The 22,213-nt window shown below is 36.5% G+C and overlaps 1 protein-coding gene across 2 annotated transcripts in view; it reads left to right on the top strand.

The window, feature by feature from the left end:
- ARMC2 (armadillo repeat containing 2) overlaps positions 1-22,213 on the top strand; it is a 63,599-nt gene that overhangs the window by 32,158 nt on the left and 9,228 nt on the right. For both annotated transcript variants that reach the window (XM_026846130.1, XM_026846131.1), the window contains exons 9-13: positions 66-286; positions 4,818-4,963; positions 7,181-7,280; positions 19,067-19,388; positions 20,894-21,016. In XM_026846130.1, the coding sequence (XP_026701931.1) occupies positions 66-286; positions 4,818-4,963; positions 7,181-7,280; positions 19,067-19,388; positions 20,894-21,016 (912 nt within the window). The remainder of the gene's footprint in view (positions 1-65; positions 287-4,817; positions 4,964-7,180; positions 7,281-19,066; positions 19,389-20,893; positions 21,017-22,213) is intronic.

Below are 22,213 nucleotides of genomic sequence, written 5' to 3' on the forward strand. Positions count from 1 at the left end.
ATGACTGGACTGTATTAAAAATAAATGTTAGTATTTGGCTTTCTGAATAATGATTTTCCTTTTAGATTGTTTGTTGGAGGTCCTGAGAACTGAAGATCTACAAAAAAACAATGAAGCTCTCCTGTATTGCATGGGAGCTATAAAATTCATGTCTGGAAATGCAGTACTACTTAATGAAATGGCCAACAAAGGAGCTGTTGAAATGTTTCTGCAATTAGTGAAGCAGATTAATAATATAAAGGAAAATGACACACATTTCTCCAACTTGGGTCACCTATTAGTCCAGGTTAGCATTTATTTTTATTTCTAAAAGTACATACTTCAAGGGCAAATTAAAAATTTAATTAGAGGAGATAAGCTAACCCTGTGTGCCACTGACAGAGTTGTACCTATATTTGAACAGGATTTTTTTAAAGAAGTTTAAATGAAGTTGTTCAGGGCCTAAATTCAATTATCATAGATATTTTTGTGTAGTCAGTTTTAAAGGCTTTAGAAATTCTGAAGGTAATAGAAATATTTTTAGGTACCTAATAAAACCAGTTTCTTATTATTTTATGGTGCTGACAATGTTCTGGATATTATAGTAAATAGATAAAAATGTGTTCCCTGTCTAAATTCTTTAAACTGAAATAATAAATACAAACTGATTCTGCTTGTGCCTTGTCATGTTCTTATTTTCTTTCCTAACTGGTCATGTCATCCTTAAGTTCCTATATGAATTACAAAATTCTCTTTTATACAGTTCTATCTTTAGAATTGGGAATGTTAACTTTTTTGTGGCACTGTGAATTCTCCAAACAACTCTAAAATCGTCTGTTCCATTTTGTTGATATTACAGTTTATATTCTATACAAAAATTGTATATGGGATTTCCAAGCCTTCTTTTTCAGAGAAGGTGTACAAACATCAGGTCTGCACATAAGCAAGATTTTAGTGACTATATTTTCCTTGAATGCTGCTAGTTAGACTTTGTAAGTCCCAATATTACTGCAGTGCTGCCTTAAGCTATTAGTTTAGTTAGAAACCCCCTTTTGAAAACTATTGAGGAAGGATTGGGGGTCCAGAACATGTTCCATTCTCAGTGTAATTTGCAAGGTGAACACACCTAAACTATAAAAGTAAGTTTGGATGAAGAAGTAGAGTATGATGCCTCACATACGGAAGCTGTACAGTCATGTCAGTGGGTGGAAATTTAGGTTGCAGTTTTGGTAGGCATTTTAAAACCTAAATTACAGATATGTATCCTGTATGTCTTTTCATGTTTATATGGTTTAAAAATATTCATCCTTCTGAGAGCAGGAAGGGGATGGTTAAAAGCAAAGCATATTACTTTACTGACATTTGCTGGCTGCTGTTGGCATTAATCCTATAATACATATAATGGGAATCCTGTTGAGTAGAAAGAGGTGGAAATTTATGTTAAATAGATATAAAAAGAAGTTTTTGCCAGTTGGGACATTTAAAAATAACAAATTATGTCCAAGTAATAAAGCTAATGAATCAGATTATTTTCAGCTGTTTGGTTAGCTGTCTGAACTTCCCCACAACTTTGCAGAAATTTTTTTTTCTTCCATTATTTGTATGTGGATAAATTTAGGGTTTTAGATTGAGGGTTTAATTTGCAAATGTTTGAAAGGAAAATGTCACATTTTACACTTTCTTTTGGGGGTATGAGTGTGGTGTCATTATTATCTGTGTTGTTTTTACTATGATTGGAAGTGTAGCAAAACTGTTTTGTACAGTTTGAATAGACTGGCTGTTTCTAAGAAGGCCTTGAGTATTTTGTGGAAAAGTCAATATGACAACTATCTCTGGCTGAGGTTGCTGTTTCGCTTGTTTGTATTCTCTTCCATAGCAGTACAGATACTTTATTTTTCTTGTGACAAAAGTGGTGATTCCTGCTGCTATGGAATTCCTGTGTGACTTTCTCATATCAGTTTCATCAACAAATCTACATTAATGTGCACCATTTCTTCCACGTGACCTAATTGTTCAGTCATCTTAGACAGATGTAGGAATAGTTCTGTTTTCAGGGATATAGCATCAAAGAAAGTTTCTTCTTTGATTCATGTCTTCAGAATAAAGGAAGTGTTCATGGCATACTTTAACCGGTAGCAGAAGATCAAATATCCAGTGATATACAGAAATAATGAATAAATACATGTCTTCAGGAATAGAGAGCAAATTATATTGGAGGAGAACACCTTAAATTCTCACAGTAGTGTCTGAAGGAAGCTCTGCCATCTCTTAATCCTGATAACTGAAGTATCTTAGTTAACTGGGACCAACTCTTCATTCTTTAACGGTATAATTGCACAATCACCAGATGGCAGTGTTTTATGTAATCATGACAGGTCCTTTTTGTGGTAATACAGTCCCTCTCTGATTTCTTTGTTGTTACACAATGGATTTTATGCAGAAGTCCCACAGTACAAGAATAAAAATGTTTGTAATCATTATTATTTTTCCTTACTAGAGGACATGAAACCAAGGTCATCTTTGACTCGTTTTATGTTGCTTCACCTAACAATCAGAGTCTATTTATACAGAATATGGTAATGCTTATGCAAAAGGCAAGGCTTTTGAAGTGTCACTGACAAGACTTAACAAGTACTTCATGTTCCTTAATTGAAAAGCACTTAAATGTCGTAGTCTTTAAAAATAGCATTTGTCTGCTGTTAAATTTTCTGTTTGGGTGAATTTGATCTTTCACATGGCAACGTAAGGATTCGGGCTGGTGGGGATTGCTAAAGCCAATTGTTACGCATTTCTCCCTGAATCATGGTGTCTGCTTGAAGCAATCATAATATCTCTTGAATTCATCTGCTCTCTGGATAGCTTCCACTATTTTTTAATTTGTACTCTTCAAGTTTCACTTGCGTACTAACTGTTCTTTTGTGGGTATATACTTTATGAACTTCTGAATTTCATTGTCTCACACATTTAAGCGTATATGTTATTTTGTATTGCTTTTCCTTTCCAATCTGTCTTTGTGTCAGGATGCCTCTTAATAGAATTTTTCGAACAGTCTAACTGTCTCAGGCAGTGAAAAATTTTACTCTTTTTGGAGACCTCTGAACCGTTATATATGAGTAAAGATACTATTTTTTAAAATTATCTAATATGTAAGTCTCTTTTCTGCAGTTAAAGCCCTGGTCTGGGTTTGAACAACATTTTTAATATGTGGTTTATCCTTAACTTTATTGTGAAGTTTAGCTAGAGCTCAACAAGTATCATCCTAGGTTGACTGTGAACATCTTGTGGAGTGCTGAATGGAGTCTTCTGCATCTCTTCCATTTGGCAGGAGTTTTTCCTCCAAAACTATTGAATAGCAAAGTATTTGATCAGAATATGTTAATTTTAAAATATTTCTTAAGTATTGTGTTGACTTTTGAAGCATCGTGACTTGTGAAAGAATACATATCTGGAAACGTATTTTTTGCAAAAACTTCCAGGTATCTTCTTAAAATGTGATCAATATGAGGCAAATGGCTTCTATAGGTTCAGTTTCTGTTTATTCTGAATATAACATACATTTCATATTTAGTGCTGAAGTAAAATCTATTCACATATCACATTCACATTAGCATATATTATTTTTTTTTCCCCTCTGTACCTTGCTTCTCCATTTTGATGTGCTGTTCCTTCTCCTATTGTTCCATTACAGAACATCGTGTGGTAATCAAAGACGTGCACACTTCTGAAGTAGGGCAGCAGATTTGAAAGCTGCTGGAGAATGGACAGAGTAGTGCATAGAACCCTATGATCAAAAGCTCCTCAGACACAACTTAACCTGCTCTTCGTCAGATTTTTTTCCTTTAAAACTAGCCGTTACATATCATCAGACAAGCAGTCCAATTCGGTGATAAAATACTTAATTTCTAGAGGTTTTTTGTGATTACAAACAATTTGCATAGTCTTTGTGCCTTACCAAACTACATTTAGAACCAAATTGAAGTTAAATACCTTGCTCTTAGAATAAGAAAAATTTGAAGATTTCCCATATTCACATTAGATTAAATGACTTCACATTAATTTTATAGTAAGTTCTGGTTTAGATCAACAGTTAACTTACATATCATTCATAGCCTGTCAGACCTTGGCATTTGAATACTCTTACCTTGGAAGAGAACCAGAACATTTCAAAATATGCAATAGCTGATTCATTTTACATATCTACAAGTGATAGATATTTTATGCTTGAAATAGAACAGTATCTTCTGAAAATATTTTGGTTTCTCCAAAATAAACCTGAGGACTTAAGCTTTTCATTTTTGTACTGTTTGAATAGTGGATTTCTCTTGATCTTGATTAAGTCTCAAATTAATCAAAATAAATGTTATTGTCTTTTAAAATCAGTTCATCTTCATTTACAGCCTATAATTATTATCAATAAAGCTATTATATATCAGTATTAATTTGCAAGAATGTAAATTTGCAAAATTAGATCTTACACAAAAAATCTCTTTATCCACAGCATTTCCCCTAATTTCCAGTTGGTATATGGTTGTGTAAATGCATGCAAGATTTAAAAATATATGAAAGATCACGTTTCCCTCAAAGGAAGAGGTTACATGCAGACAAAGACCATTATCAGTCTTTCATTTTCAAACAATTATTTCAGTATACACAATTCTGTTACTTGCACATTTCCTGGTATAATTTATTGGTAGATACACGGCTGCAGAATGTTAACAGGGCATTCAGGCTGCCTGAGACGTTATAAATGAGATCTGAGCCTTATTAAATTTTCAAAACACAGTGGATTCTGTTGTAAACGGTTGTGATTAATAAATCTTTAAATATTCTATATGCAGCTGACAGCTAGTTTACGAAACTTGGCTGACTTACCTCCGGCAAGGCGCCAGCTCCTTTGCAACGGTGCAGTCTCTGAGCTCTGTGTGGCGCTAGAGCAGCGTATGAATGATAAGGATGTATGCACCTATATTGTCAGGATATTCAGGTATGTACAGAAAACAAACAGCTATTTCTGCATGCAGTCAGTGTTCCTGCTTCGAGTGACCCCAAAGAGGACAGGATCGAGGACTAAAATTGGGAGATTTACGTTGAATTGGGTTTTTTAAAAGCTCTGTGTAGGTTTTAATGTTTTTGTATGGTAATTGTGCCTTTTATTAATACTGATAGAATTGTTTCATTGTAGCCATACAAACGGTGAAAAGTATTTTTGTTGTATTGTGTCATACTGTGATCCCACAGATTCTGACTGAGGTTTTTGAACTACCATTGCTTATATTTTAAAGCTGCATAAATTTATTAAGTATTTATTAATCCTATTTTAGGCCATGGTTTTAAAAAAAAATGAGTGAGAGAAATTACACAAGCTTAAATCATGTCGGGGACTGTGTATTGTGAAATAAAATACAAAAGAGAGAAAATAAGATCAGTGTTCATTGTTTTGAGCTGTCACAGAGTGAGGAGATTAATCTGCGGGATCAGGGCTTGCCTGTGCAGATGGAAGTGCTGGAAGAATCTCAGTTTTATGAGCAGCTCAGTGCCTGCTTCCCAAGATGTGCTTTTTAAGAGTGAGATCAGTACGAGTGAATCACCCAAAAAGATCCTTTTGTAGTCTGAATAGTTTTTCAGTCAGAATTCTTTCTAGCTTGCATGTCCAGTGCTAAATGGACTTGCAAACAATTTAAGGATTTTGAAGAAGCTGTGAAATTAACTGTTTGTAATTTCAGGAGGAGTTGCATTATAAGCACAATTTATGAACGTCATTCTGGGTGAAGTATTTGCCATTGCTGCCTTGTTATTGTATTGAGTCATGGTGCCTGTGACTCTGTGTTCACTGAAGTTCTGCTATGAACTTCTTTTCCTATTCATCCCCTCCAAATTATCCATCACATTCTCCTTGCTAGATAAGATCAGGTTGGGCTTTGAAGAGCAACTACATAAGGGACTGTCATTCCTTCTCTCTACAGCTTAAAACAGGCAAATGTGATCCTTTGCAATTTGTGCTACTTGTATAGCATGTGAATTGCTTTCCCACTTCCATGCCAACCTTGTCCGCATCTCTGTCTCTAATTTTGTTCCTAAAAATGAGTTGAGTTCTAGCAATAATTACAGCACTTGGGGCGTATTTACTTCTTCTGAGGAGAGAACATTTCTTTTACTTGCAAAATGCCCTGAAAAGTGGGGTATGGGCTTGTAATTAAATGTAATCGATACTTACACTGTAATTCTGACAAGGACATTTACTTGATCTAGAATTCAATACGGAGCAAAAGTAATTTGTCTTATTTAAAGTTTCCCACTGCTTAATTTTTTTTTTCTTAAGTTTAGTGAACTGCATGCTCCAAGGATACAAATTAGCCATAAAATCAATTTAATTAGCTTTCTGGAAATTGCAGTTACCAAAAAAAATTATACTGAGCAGTACAGAGCACAGCTTTGAATTTTGTTGTGTCTTCTGGTAATACAGAATTATTCTTTTCTCTCAGTAACTTTAGGCAGTTTCTTTGTAGAGAATATGTTCAATCTGTTCAGATTATTAATTTCTCTAAATTGTAAATCTTGTTATAATTGTTTGTAATTGAACATACACACAGATATTTGCTGTTTTGACTACATGGGAAGTAAGAGGTTATCCTAGTTTGTTGTATTATTGCAGTACTTCTGGTATGACCAAAGCATGTCTAATTCTCTATTTTTGTAATGGTCAAGGTGAGCAGTATAGGACCAAAGCAGCTGTTAAGGAATACACAGAGATAAAATCATGACTGCAAGAAGGCGCATTCTCCATATTTGCTGATCAGAGATGTGTTCTGTTAGTGCTGTCGCTGGGCTCTACTGGATATGCCATAGGAAGGGACCCTTTATTTCCTCTCCTGTCTGACTTCCCATGTCATCTTGAAATTACAGTTCTCCTTTTACGTTAAGAAGTGCTAGCGTTAGCATACTGTGCCCATATGGCAAGCAGGTTGGGAAGCTCCTTATGTTTGCTTCTTCCCGTAATTCACTGCAGCGAGGATAGCTAGACTTCTGCTGTGCTCTTATGTAACTGCATATGACTCCACTAGAAGTCAGAGTATTGGCATTCATTTTATTTGTTGGAAAATACAGCTCTGAGAGTCAAAAGCAAAGTGATTTTAAAAAAAAAAAGCTTTTGTGGAAAAAAAGTGTTTTCATTCATTTATATTTTATTTTTGTATCTTTGTAGCAAACTTTCTTCCTACAATGACTTCTGTGGAGCTTTAGCAGACTGCTCCAGATGTTACATCTTATTTTTAGCCTTACTAAACAAACACCAGAATCAGCAGGTCAGTTTTTTCATCTCTTGATTTTTATATATTAATCCTCTGATGTGTCTGTGTATTATTGTGTATAAGCTTGTTTTCAGTGACCTAGTTTTATGCATTTACTAAATAAAAATTTTTAAATGGTTGACAGCATTTCTAAGGGGTAAATAATTGAAATGAAATAATTTAGATTAAAAATTCAAAGCAATATAGAGAACAGATAGTTGATTGTCTGTCCTTTGCATGTGTAGAAACAGTCCTTTGAGTACTTAATTATTTTTCTTCGGTTTAAAAAATGCTTCTTAAAGCAAATAGTTTATTTGAATATTTAATAGTAGGAAATGGTTGGATTTCTCCTGCCCTCCTCCCTGGCAAAAGAAGTGTGAATTTTCCAATTAAACAATTTAAGAGCAGAGGAAAATTTGTTCCTTGATAACTCTATTAAGGTGTCAGAATGTCTCTCTCCTCTACCAGAGAGAAGCATCTGCCTAAAATACCACATTTGGAACATTCACCTAGAAATAAACGTTTAGAGTTTGTCCAAATGCCTCTTATTACAAATTAAAACTGTAAGAGTGTACTTGCTACCAACTTCATTAGAACTGCAAGGGTCGGGTGTTGCTGTATTGTCCTGCCATATCATAGTGATCTTTCCTACATTTACTGGAGCACCAGGATCTAGGAGTTTGGTTCAGGATCACAGTTTTAAAGATTGCCATGTTGGTGAGAGTGGAATGCCCCATGTATAGCAAGTTACTCAGCTCTACTGCCAGGTAGGATTTAAGAAGAAAGTAGTTTTTATGGGTGGAACAGGGTTCCAAAACACAGAACATTTAAGAATTATTTTAATGTGTTTTAAGGGAAGGAGCTTTCTTGGCTGCTCCAGCATCTAAACTAGTTTGAGGACATTTAGTTACCCTATACAATTTATCCCAGGGTTAGTAATTCCTGAAGAATTGTTGGAAGGAGGCCTTCTGTGCTGCTATTGTTAAAGGCAGATAATTAAGGTAACCAGATCAGCTATGCTGAACAATCTATTCTTTCTCTTGCCAAACACAAAAATAATTTCTCCCTTTCCTGTTTACCTGCCTCCCTATTTTCTGTGATAATACACATGGAAAAGGAACGAAGATTAAGTAGTTGTTTCTGTTGTTCTAAATGTCTGTTGATTAACATTTCTTCAGCATATCTGAGTATTTCTAGGTTCAGGCTGCTCTTGCATTGTATGATCTTCAAAGACACTTTAGTAAAACACTATGTAAATGCTATGTAAATAACATGAGAAATATCAAATGCATGATATTTTACAAGATTTATAGTTATTTTTCCTTGTAAACACTGTATTAAAACCTCAACAAATAATGGGACTGAGAATAAGGAGTTTGAGGAACATCTTCCCCTCAATCTTCATCTGTAATTTTATGGGGCACTTTTCTAGGCTCCGAGAGAGCCTCCTTCAATAGCTTTGTGTCATAATGAATTGTAGGGTTATATATAAATTCAAATTGTTTGTTGTCAGATAGTGTTCAGAATTTAGTTTCTCATTTTTCTACTTTATTAAGTGGTCCTAAAATATATCTTTAACTAGATTAACATTGCTTTTTTGTGTTAAACTGAGAGTTGTTTTATCAAAATACAAATTAGTAAAGAAATAGCTGGTGTATTAAAAAAAGTTATTATGTTGTGATGATTATATATGCAGTGTCTTCAGAATAATTATTTCTTACTGCAGTTTTTAAACAAGAATGCAACTGTCAGTTGTCAGCTTAGTGAAGCCCTGCAGAAACAAGAAGAGGGGACATGGATAATGTAATGCACCATTTTTTCTGTAGTATATAATAAACACTTGAGCTGTGAGGAGTGCAAATGTTTTTCCTGAGGTGTAGCTGGCACTGCTAATCTTTCTTTTAATATGCTGACAGATAGTGAGTTACAGCATGAGTTGGTATGTGTTGAAAAGAAAACAAGTAACAGCAGTGTGAGTAAAATTGTCTGCTGTGGGAAGAAGCAGCAAAGAGGAGATAAATCAGTATTGTTAACTCAATACATTAAAAATCCTCAGGACTAAGAACTGGTATGTTAAGAAAGGAAGTGTGTATGTTGTCTGAATTTTCAGGTTGCGAAGTTCGTGGGATCAGGTTTTTTTACTGGCAGTCATGGCGGCTAGAAACAAACTGGGGAAAAACTAAACGAAAACCAGCATTCGGACTTTCTCAAGTGCTTTCTAACTGTGACTTTTAAAATAAACATTAAATATAGTGAAAATAAGAATGTGAGCACTGGAAACAGGATTAATAACTTGCTCCCACACCACACACTGAATTCCACAGCTGCCACCCAAATAGTCTCTGTTCTTCTCACCACACTGCAGTTTCAGCTCTTTTTTCTTTTCTCAGCTTGTTTTGGGTAAAAGAGTCAGGAGTAAGAGGAGTAGTAATTTAACTCTGTGAGAAAGACATCTGGGGAAATTGAGTTGGCAAGACTTGCTAAATTCCATGTGTCATAGTCTTAGGTAAGGAGAGGAATACAGAAGATTGGAAAGGTAGGATCTGCAAGGTAGGACTGTGATGCTTTTCTCCACATCTGAAGTACACATTCTGTTGTACTTCACTTGCAGTTGGTTTTGGAGCTTACTTGTGTGGAGTAATGAAAAAGTGGGTGCCAGATGCCATGAAAGCTGTCAGAAGTGTTTTTGTGGAGCCTGTCTTGCAGGATGAGCTTTGCATGCTTCTGTTTCTAGCCAGCGTTGTAGTCTTTTGCCCATCTCCAGAAATCTTTTTACAAAATGTTGTTCCCCTCTCTCAGATCATTATCATCTCTAAACTCAGATAGGCTATATAAAGGATGACTTTCTCAGGCTGTGGTTAATGTCATAAGTCACAAGGAGGGCATGCTTTTAGAACAGAACAATTGCCTAAAAAAGGGCCATAGCTTCTATCAGTATGTCAGACACTACCTGAGCTTAGGTGGTCTTTTGGGGCCCTGCCAGCTTCTGTGTAATCTTTTATCAGTGTACAGTTAGGAGTCTGTTTTCAGCCTTAAGTTCACAAACACAGAGTGTGGTACTAAAATGCACATAGAAAAAAGTTTGTGTCTGTTGTATAGAAAAGTCCCTTTATACTTTAGTGTAGCTTACTTTTTTAATTAGGAAATGTTTGTTAAGAATCTGACATCACTGGATGCAGCAATTGCCTATTTAGCAAAAGAACAGTCACATTGGGTCACATGGAAGGTTCATCCAGCCTACTATCTATCCATACTTGGCAGTGGTGAAAATCAGATGCCTAGAGAACAGTAAAAACACTGCAAGCGTGTATGATACTTTCTGTATATACTTAACAAACCTCCAGTTCTTTCTAGTTTGGAAACTTCCTCAGCCAGCTGTGGTTCTCTGTGTGAAATAAACCTCAGTGGACTTCTTTTCCATGAAATTCTGTAGTCTACCCCATATAAACGTCTAACATATTAAACATCCATTGGCAAGTAGTTGTCATAGCAACTACCCATTGCACAGATAATTCTCTTTGCTTGTTTTGAATTTGGCCTTTACTATCTTTATTTGATTCCTTCCAGTTCTTATATTGAAAAGTCAAATGAATATTTAATCCCTAGTCATTAATTTCACACCACTCCTGACTTTCTAGACCTTTATCGTATCCTCTTCAAGTTATCTCTTTTCCACGCTGAAGAGAATGCAGTGCATAAGCAATCCAGGAGGTTCCTGGAATTTGTTGATGAAAACTTCCTTCTCCAAGTGACAGAGGAGCCAATGGGAAGAGGTGCTATGCTGGACTTTGTTCTCACCAAGAGGGGCTGATGGGGAGTGTGAAGCTCCAGGGCAGCCTTGGCTGCAGTGACCATGAAGTGTGGCCAGTAGGTCGAGGAAGGTGATTCTCGTACTCCACTCTCTTGAGACCCCACCTGGAGTCCTGTGTCCAGCTCTGGGATCCCTAACATAAAAAGGACATGTACCTGTTGGAGCAGGTCCAGAGGAGGCCATGAAGATGATCAGGGGGCTGGAGCACTTCCCCGATGAGGACAGGCTGAGAGAGTTGGGGTTGTTCAGCCTGGAGAAGAGAAGGCTCCAGGGAGTCCTTATAGTGACCCTCCAGTACTTCAAGGGGGCCTACAGGAAATATGGGGAGGGGCTATTTATCAGGGAGTGATGGCAGAGGGGTAACACTTTTAAACTGAAAGAGGGTAGAATGAGGATAGATAAAACGAAGAAATTCTTAACTGTGAGGGTGGTGAGACACTGGAACAGGTTGCCCAGAGAAGTGGTGGCTGCCCCCTCCCTGGCAGTGTTCAAGGCCAGGTTGGACGGGGCTTTGAGCAACCTGATCTAGTAGCAGATGTCCCTGCCCATGGCATCGGGGATGGAACTAGATGATCTTTAAGGTCCCTTCCAACCCAAACCTTTCTCTGATTCTGTGATTCATTCTAAGAGTCCTTGCTTACTTGGTGCTTTCTGATATAGAGGCTATTCTATACCATTGGACATCCACAATGCTTTTCTCAGAACTTTTTACAGTCCTGTGCCCTGTACGTTTTTTCATGATGAGGTAACCAGAACATGGCAGTTAAGTTACAGCCATATCATAGAATTGCATGCCTGCATAAGTTTATTTCCCAGGACTTTCCCGAATTTTATTTGTTTTGTTGACCTCCTGTAAGCATTAAACCCCCATGAGGAATCTGTCATTAACCCCAAGATTGGTCTCCAAGAGGTTATGGTTGGTTCAAAGGCTGTAATTTTATATGTGATGGTATGACTGTTCTTTGTTTTCCACATGCATCATTTCATGTTTGTCTGCATTTACATTTCATCTGCTGTTTTATTATCAGTTGACTACAAATCTTTTTTCTGCTCTTCAGTCAGCCTTCATTTTTGCTACTTTGATTATCTTAGTGTCATCAGCAAACTCCTCCACATCCCTGCTGTCACTCACTTTACCATGTTTGCGGACAAGTTGAGTGCAACAGATCCCAGCACAGAACCCTGTGGAACTCCGTTGGTCATCTTCCACCATTGCAGGAACTGCTGATTTACTCTGTTTTCCATCCTCTAATCATTTATGTATACCAGTACATTCTCCCTTACATGACTGCTTAGCTTCACTAGGATTTTCATGAGTGACTTAGTCAAAAGTCTCCTGAAGAGCCACATGGGTGATAACAGATAGATTCCCTTTATACATGTTTGTTCATCCCCTCAAAGAACTTAAGAATTGAGTAAGTCAGGACTTAGGAGTCTTTAAAGCTGATTGTGTTTATCCAACAGTCCACTTACTTTATTGTTCTTTTTTTATGGTTTCTTCTAATTTATCTGGTGCAACGGCTTGAATCTCACTTGGATCTTTTTCTAGTAATAGATGTTATGTTTGTACCCTTCCAATCCTTAGGCATCAATGCAGTTTTGAGAGGTTGCACATCACTGTTAGTAATTAAGCTATTTAGTAAGTTCTTAGAATTGTTGGGTCCAGTCCTAGTAATTTCTTACTGTTTTTCTTATCCAGTCCTGGTAATTTTCTTACTGTTTGTTTTGTCAGTTTGTTCCTTAAAATTGTTTGTGATCCCTTTAGTTTTAGACAGATCCTCTGATGAGACTTTCCCAGGGAAGGCTATAGCTTTGACATCTTCCTAGTTGCTTTCACAGTGAGCATGTATCAATGCAGCGGACTCATTTAGCTTCTTTGGAATTACATTTTCTTCTCTGAGTGCTCCTTTTTCCTGATCATCAATTAGTTCTGCTGATTCTGACAAACTTCCTGGTCCTGATACATTTGAAAAGATTTATTATTATTTTTGCATCTCTTGCATCAGCTTGTAGAACTGCACTAATTTACAATTATAATTTGCATGCTGCTTTACCTGTTTGATTTAACAATCAGTTGGTCAGAAACAATTTATTAAATGAAGACTAGGCTGATGTTGTCTTGTCATCCTCTCTGAGATGATGTCTGCATTTATCAGGTTCGTTGTGCCTGGATCTGCCCAGCTTTCTTCTCAAATGCATCTACCAGGTAGCCGGTCCCAAATCAGTTTATAGTCTTCTGTGAGCAAGCAGGCTTCTGCTTATGTGACTTTTTCTTGTCTCCCTCCAAGAAAAAGACTCATTTTTAGGGTTGTTGAATGTCCTTTTTGCTCTTAAGCTTGCTGCAGTGGGGAAGGTTTTCACACATGGGGCCTGTAAAGGCAGAGAGTTTGTCCTCTTTGTTTCTGGCTTTGTTTATTAGGTGAAGGCTTATCTCCATGCAGTGACTGGCCTTCCTGCTGACATCAGTGTTCTTTGTGCTTGGGTTACTCACTTTTCCCTCTGTGCCATCCCTCATTTGGGCTGAGGACAGCCGTTTGTGTGAAAGCATGATACATCATGTCACAAAACTGACACAGCTTCCAATAACCTTAAAACTGAAAAAAAGAACCCTAGTCCTTCTCTGGGTTATCATCTACATTGCTTTCCAGTCTACTTTGTTGAACAGCCACACCAATAGTTCCTTGTTCACAAATACTGAGGAAACAATATGGGAGAGGAACTAAACCATGAATGGAGAGTGGGTACTGTTTCTGCCATCACTTCTGCTGAAATGCTTGTCAAGGTAACCCTATGAAGAACTTAGATAATGTGGTTCTTTTGTCCTACATTTACAAATACATATTTTCAGTTGTATTCCTCCTCTCTCTAGCCCAACATTATAATAGTGCTTTGGACAATTAAAAAAAGTTATGAAGGGAAGCTAGTAATTGACCGTTAAAGAACAAAAGTATAAGATTTTTCTCCTGTGTTTTGTGTGTGCACATGCATATTCATAACTGATAATTCATTCTCTCTGAATTAACATTTTTTTCAAGAAGGAAGTATCTGTTTTAGGAGAAATATTCTGAAAACTCTGAAGGAATTTCCCTGCTGATAAACCTGAATAACCACTGAAGGTCACCCTTTCCCTATAGTATGATTTCTGACAATATGCTGAGCTGATAGTGTATTTGCATCTTCCTAATACTTTGTTGTGAGTTGGCTTTGAGTGTTTGGGGGTTTTTTTTGTCTGAAAGAGAAGACAAAAGCGGTAGGGGGAGTGCAGAATATGTGATATATACTCTGAATATAAAATGATTAGGAATGTAGAGCTCAAAGGTTGTAGTCAACCAGCCTTCATTGGCGTATATCGTATAGAAACATGCTGTTCTGATAGATCAAAAGCTACAAGAGACAGAATGTAATTACTAGATAGGTAAACATTAGAATGTCAAATAAGAATAATAAGAAGATTAAGAATACTAAGAAGATATTACTGCTTGGCCAGCCACTAAAATATTTTGCTCTAGCTTTTGATATTAATTTCTACAAAAGATGCCAAAAGCTTGGGAAAAAGCTCTGAAAAGAGCTAAAAGAATGATTAGAGTTTAAAAAAAGAAACAAGATTAAGCAAATTATTTTATCAGTGACAAAGGTCAGACCATTAGCAAGATGTCTATTAATAGAACCTTCACAAGGAAGACATTTCTGTTAGTAAACCATCTTTTAATCCATAAAACAAGAGATCATAAGTAACAGTGGCTCAAACTGTACAAATTTAAGCTAGTAATAGTAATAATAAAGATTTTAACCAGGGAGATCAGTAATCACTGGAGCAATACCATGAGGGATATGGTTTTCTACTTTTTTTCAATTTGTGATTTTGGAAATGTTTTTTTTAGAGAGTGTACACTGCTTTTCATTAAATATTGTTCTGGTGACAGTATGTTTGCTTTTCTTTGTTACCTTTCCTAGATCTCCAGATGTCCACAAACAAGCTTAAGGACATGCGTTCTTCATTGCTAGAAGTCACTAAGTGCAAATGAACCCTTTTCTGAAAAGTTTAAGTAAACAGATCACATTTTGGGCTGTAGAAATTATTGGATAGGGTCCTCTGCCATGTGATACACAGAAATATAACTACATTCTTCTAATGGCTCCTCCTTCTCCTCAAATGCATTCATATTTGCAGGTGAAGGAAGTGTTCCTTCTCTACTGACAAAGTACTACTTGCTATCACTGTGGCAAAGCTTCTCTCTGCTCATTATTTCAGGTCCCTTAGTCAAGAACTTCTTTATTTGCTTTTGATAATTCCAGGGTATTCTACACAAACACCCTCCTTTTTTTCATCTTTAAACTGAGTTTCATTTTGGGCCAGTCATTATTTCTGGGTTTGACCAGGAGTTTTTACAGCTGGAACATCAGTTCACGATGAATCCGTACTGTGTTTGGAAGAGATTAGCTCCAGGATGGCGTAACTCCTGTTATTTTGTCTATAAGTAGACTATCAAACTCTGCAAAGAAAACTCTCAAATTTTCTTTCCAAGGTACGTCATAAAGCAGAAATATAAATTTGGAAATGAAGTGTAAATTAGATTTGAATGAGAAGCAGTTCATGCTGCTGTGCAGGTGGTAGAATTTTTACTACCTCCATTGAAGTTTGTGTAACATAGAAAGCGCATTTCATTTGCATTTCATTTACAGCTGGAACTCAGCTGCTGGCATCTGAATTTTTGTTTCATACTACCCCTTCCCTTCTGGGTGTCCAGACACCAAAGAGACTAACAGGTACTTGGCTGACCTGTACTCTAGAATGGACTCCCCTCCTTTATTTATCTTATTTTAGTTAGAAATTACTGACCTTTCCTTTCCAGAAATTACTGACTTTCCTTTCCTAGTGATAAGTAAACCTGAACTGTTTGTACCTCTGTTCATCATGCTTTGCACAGAAAGGCAGGTATGCTTTAATTGCCAAGATAAACTGCTGTCAAGTTCTGTGACTCAGCAAGTACACTGGGTACCTTTGCTACTAGGGCAGTGCAAGGAATAGACTTTTCTTTTAAAGTAGATAAGCAATCTTTCTAAAAGTGATCAAATGTATGTGTTCCAGTCGTCAGAAAAATAAGAGTTAAATGCTGATGAAGTATGTGGTGACATGACTGCTTTAAAAACAAAAATACCACAGTTTCTTCACAGATTGGAAGCAAAGAAAAAAAATTAGTTCTCCTTCTCAAGCTCTTCTTGATATGTTTCTTCAACTTGTAAGTGAAGCTGTGTGGTCTCATATAGAACCATACAATCAGGTTTGGGTACACACTCTGGACAGCATGTCTCACATGAATGCCTCGTTACAAAAAGATTAAATGACTGAGTTCAATTCCTGTCTCTAATTTGTCTTTAGTGCCATACATGTTAAAACCTCCATATTATATAAATTAATCTGATAAATATAATTTTCCTGTAAATTTGCAAGAATGTCTGAAATTCCATACGCAGTTAATACTCCAAACATTTGGAGACACATAATAATCTCATTTATTACACCATTTTTTTATGTGCAAGTTTAGTCTTGCAAGCAGTTTCAAAATGCCATTCATCTTCACATATATTTCTTTACACAGCAATTCTAAAACTGCTGTTTCTTACTCTTGCAGTGCTTACGCCAAGAGCATTTAAAAAAAATGTAGCCAAAAACAATACAAACCCTCAATTATTATACTACTCAGGAGAAGTTGTACCACCTTTTCTCTTTGACTCTGCGAGTTAAATTTTCACTGGAAGATAATGAAACTTTGGTAATATGCTATTAAACCGGATGTGCCTAGCTAAAAAGAAGTGTATTATAAGTTTGTTTTGCTAGCCTGTAGGTGGAAAGCACAGTTGAGATCACACTTCTCAAAATATCAGTTGATTGCTGTACGGTACCTGTTTGTCTGTTTTCTGATTGGGTAGAGCTGTTGCTGGGCTGATACTGTTTTGACCAAAATTAGAAAGTCAATATAAACGAGTCAAACTAGACTGCCTGCTTTTTTCAGTTCTCTCTTCTGATTCATCAGTTGTTTGTTTCAAATTCTTACAGCCTTTGTGAATTGGGGGTTGTGCCAGTAAAGGTGAAAGCTCTTAGTGGTTAGTCAGTAAGAATGTTCATAAAAATTTGTCTTGATGACATTTAGGTGCTAGCAAAAATATGATGCCTAATTAAAAAAAAGGTGATCATATTAAATACATGGATGTGAGAACTCATTCCTCACTTAGGAAATTGCCTGCTTCTCATATTCAGGGATAGCGTTCATCTTCTTGGCCCTAAGGAGATGTTATTGCCAGTGTCTTGTGGCAGAGTCTTAAGACCTGAAGCTTACTGATGAAGGCATGTAAGAAAGAAGGATTCACTGCTTACACATCTTTTTTCCTTCAGTATTAGTTTGTATACTTTAACAAGTTGGACTGTACTTGGTTAACTTATTAATACCAAGGAGGATGTGAATGTAACTATTATAGTTGAAGAAAAACAGCATGTAGATTGTTTAGCAAAATTCTGAGTTAGTTCAAGTACAGCAGTTCAGCAGTTAAGGGTAGATGGCTGTGCTGTACTTCAGGAAGTGCTGTTACACTACCTGCACTGTTAAGATAAAGCTATGGACTTTGCTTTTTGGAAATTATTAAGTTTTGATGCAAGTGAAACAGGCAAATGTTTTAATTAGTTTAAAAGTTCAGACTTTCAGAATTATTTTTTTTTTCTTCTTCCATACAGGTGGGTGAGAAAAAGATGATGATGTTGTTGAATGCCATACAGTTAGGATCCACTAGTCTTGCCAAAAAGAGGCTATTTCTCAGTATGTCCAAAATGAAGCCACAAAAGATGCAATTCTATATCCCACTGAAGGGCAGGGATAGAAAGTGCTTTGAGAGCAATTTGGTTAAATCATGAGATTTCAATATACAGTATAAAAATAGAAAGTAGGTCTTATTTAGCAATGGTAACAATAAAAGGGTAGCAAGAACATGTAAAATGAAAATCAGAAAAAAACAGCACAAAATGAGGTGCAACTAGAAAGGGACGTGAAAAGAAATGAGAAAACTTTCTATAGGACATTAATAGGGGGAAGACGATAAGGAAATAATTGCTGCAGTGTTCAGAAGATGAGAATTACTGACAGATGCCACTGTGAATAGTGAAGTGTGGAATGCCTTTTTTTGCTGCTGCTTCTGAAAAGGTTAAATATGGTCAAATGCTTAATCTGACTTCTTTTATCACTAAAAAATGAGCTGGAGCCTATTTATGTGTCTTCAGACCAACTAGGCCTGATGAAATTTACCCTTTGGTACTTACAAAAGGACAGAAAGGGTAATGTCTCTGGGATTCTTGAAAAGTTACGTAGGATTGCAAGGTTGTAGGGCACCTGTCTTTAAAAAGAGAGAGGAGGAATTGGGGAATAACAGACCAGTCAATTTAGATTACATTTCTGTTAAACATCTAGAACAAATACTTCAGCTATCTGTAAGCAATTGGACTTAACAAGGAAATGAGTAATAGCTAACATGGATTTAACAGTAACAACTCAAGGGGAAATAACCTCTAACAATGGGTGACAAGCCTAGAGAAGAAGAGAAGGTGGTGGGCTTCGGCCATCACAACTGACGCTTGCTTACTTGAAAGATTAGTAAGCTCTGGCCCATGTGATTATTTTAGTTATATAAAGTGCTGTTTTAAGATGTTTTAAGATTACTGTGGGCTTGGTAAAAATAGATGACCTATACTAAGTATATCCCATTAGTAACTACCCGAATGCTATACTAGTTCTGTCAGATGGTTTTGATTTCTTCTGTAAACTGGGTTGTGAAAAATAGTAGCATAAAAAAATTATTTCTAGTTGCTGTATTTGGCATTCCTTCAGTTGTTCTGGATCTGCTATTAACTGAGATGTGAAGCAAATTAAGTATTATCTTCTTCTTAAGCTGCTAATAGCTTCTGATGTTTTCCGTGTAATATGGTTTATTTATTTTATTGCAGGATTTGGTTATCCGTATCATCTTCATTCTTGGCAATTTAACAGCAAAGAATAACCAGGCCCGTGAGCAATTTTTTAAAGAAAAAGGAAGTGTTAACACCTTGATATCATTATTTCAAACCTACCGTGAACTTGATTTGAATGCACAGAAATGCTACCATGAAAGAGGAGGGGAAGAAAAAAGCCACCCAAAGCATCCTTCCGAAGCAGAAGATGTTCTGATAAAACTGATAAGAGTGCTGGCCAATCTCTCCATTCATCCCAGCATAGGAGCAGCTCTGGCAGCTGCCCATCGTGTTGTAGAATTGCTTGTTACGGTATTAGGTAATAAAACCTGTGTTGTCTTTGTTATCTTTGTTAAGTCTGTAAGGGGAGTTTAGGATTTTTCTACTTGACCTTCTTATTAGGTTGACCCATAACTAAATCAGTTCCTCTGCTAAAATAACAAAGTCAATCTTCTGATATTCATAAACTTTTATGTAGAAAGCCTGTTTGAGACAGTTGCTGCTTTAGTACTGACTTTTCAGAGTCTGGGGAAAGATGTTGTAGAAGTGTTTAATTCAGTGATCAGATTTGCAGGTGTGATCATTAAAGATAAGGAAACAAATTTTATCTTAAATACATCTCACTGAGAGTTCATATATAAGCGAAGTCTGTTCTTATCATGTGCTACATAGGTGTGTTTGGTGATGGGTTTTTTTGAGGTTTGCAGGTTTTGTGACTGTTCTGAATTAAGTATTCCTTTTGTTCCCTGCACTCATAACTTTCAGCCTCCTTGAAAAATTTCCTCTTATGTTTTCTTCTTTTTCAGCTTTCCAACCTTTGTCACTTGAGTGTCCCTTTCCCTCTAAATGGAGGCTTAGGACTGCAATTCCTATACCATTTACTGATCCCTTTGTAAATCTAATCACAGGCTAGAACTGGGCAGTCTGTTCTCCCTGGACCAGTTCATCAGTGGCAAGAGACATCTCAAAGACCTCAGTATATTTTAGTGTGTGATGAGAACATTAAATATTATGTAAAGACAATCAACCAGATTATATGCTAGTTTATCAGTCTCGCCCACAAGCTATGAGGGATTAGAGAAAGCAGACTCACAACTTGGTCCATTCTGTTTTAAGCCCTGGAGGAGCTTCCTGGGTTGGAACTGTCTTAATCACTGTGTAAGCACTTCTGAGCCTCACAGCTTCATTCTGACACCCTCCCCTTTTCTTGAGCACTGTATCGCTTAGTTTACTACAGAATGTCCTCTCCCTATTAACTTACTCCTTTCTTATTTCCTTCACTCTTGGTTTCTGAGGCCAGAAACCTCAGATAAATCACTATACACAACTTTGAGACTCGCTGGTGTAATTTTACACTGGTTAACATTCTGTTAGGAACTCTGAGAGAATCTTTCAAGTATTGTTAAAGAAGTGGGGTTTTTTTTCAATTTTTCATGGTACCTGACATAGCAGTATAATAGTCCTCGGTATTTTTCTGTGTCTATCACACAGGCTTATTTCTGCATGTGGATTCTCCATCCTCAGTTCCATCTTAAAACACCAAATAGGATCTGTAAAATGTCTGAACTAACTAGATTTTAAAGCATGTCACAATTATTTTCATAGATGAAGAGTTGGAAAGAGTGACATATTGCCATTTTTGGATCAGCTGTTCCTGTTAGCTTCTGACATGTTACTGAAAAACAGAATAATTGTCTATAATAGTGGCCATGTAAACTATGATTGTTTGTTTATATATATATATAAAATATCACTGCTGAATTACTCATGTATGTGTGCGTATATCTACATATGCAGATGTTCTTGGGGTTTTTTTACTATCAGAGTACAAGTCAGTTGATGACTGTGAGGAGTTGGTCATCAGTGCTGCGACAACAATCAACAATTTATCCTACTACGAAGTGAAGAGTTCTGCTGTTCAAGACAAGAAGCTACATATTGCTGAAAGTAAGGACTTCTAAACCAGTACTCTTTGTTTAGCTTTTTGAAAGTGGAAGTTATTCATGCTATATTTTGACACTACAGAAAACAAAGACACTAATAATGTTTTGTGGTATCATATTGCAGGAATATGAAGTTCATAGGGCTAAATTCTTCCCATAATGATTTTTCATTCTTTTGGAACATAATTCTGTGTGTGAAAGTAGTTATATTGTTAACAAACCCTCTTCTTTTCCTCCCCAAAGGGATTTGCCATATTGTTTTCTGTTTAGCAATTTTTGCTAGACTCATTCAAAATCCATATGTCTGAGCCAAAATAATGATGTTGTTTGTTACTTCTAATCAGAGTATGGTAAGAAAGTGCATTTTTTCTTAGTACCTTCTAGACCTGCAAAATCTTATTTGTGTCTGTTTCTGGCTTATAAATCCATTGGCAGTATAGGAGTTGTGTGATTCTCTCCCCCTCTGACACTATGGACAATAGCCATATTTTAGTGATGTGTAGGAACTGCATCTTCTCTACCTGTCCCATTTGCTCTCTCTCTCTCCTGTTTTTATTGTTAGCATGTGAAACCAGTGCCATCACTTTTTCTCTGCCTGAACTGAGGAGGGAGAAAACCTTTTGATGGAAGACCAGCAGGCTTCCTCCTCCAGGAGACATTTTGAGAATGCTTATTGTTTGATACAAGTGGTGGATCCCAAAGACAAAAAAAAAAAAATCATTTCAGATGTCTCTTTAAGACACGTTCAAGGCATGTTCGGTATTGAAAATTCAAAGACAGAAGTAGGGGGAATGAAGCTAATCTCTCTTCTAGATTTTTTTTCTCTGATGTGAGTCCTTTATATGATGGACCAATTTCAGTGGCTCACTTCATACTCGCTGAAGACTGATAAATGTAACCAGAAAATAATTTGAGTTTTAGGAGACATCTCACCATAAGACCATCTGTTCAGGATCTAAATCAATTCTCTTATATATTACAACACTTTTTTTCTTCTTTGACTTCCTGGATTTTCACATGAGCCCACTCAAAAACTGTATAGCAAAACTGGCTCCCATTATTACAACTGTGCTTAGGCTATCTTCATAACTCCTCATTTGTTCCTTTCCATTTAGCCCCATATTGGAGCTTTTTCTCTCATCTTCAAAGCCCTACACAATTTAACCCTTATTCTACCATCAGCTCACCCCCTTCACTGCAA

Source organism: Athene cunicularia (assembly GCF_003259725.1).
Source record: "Athene cunicularia isolate RWA chromosome 3 unlocalized genomic scaffold, athCun1 chr3_part1, whole genome shotgun sequence".
NCBI lineage: Eukaryota > Metazoa > Chordata > Aves > Strigiformes > Strigidae > Athene > Athene cunicularia.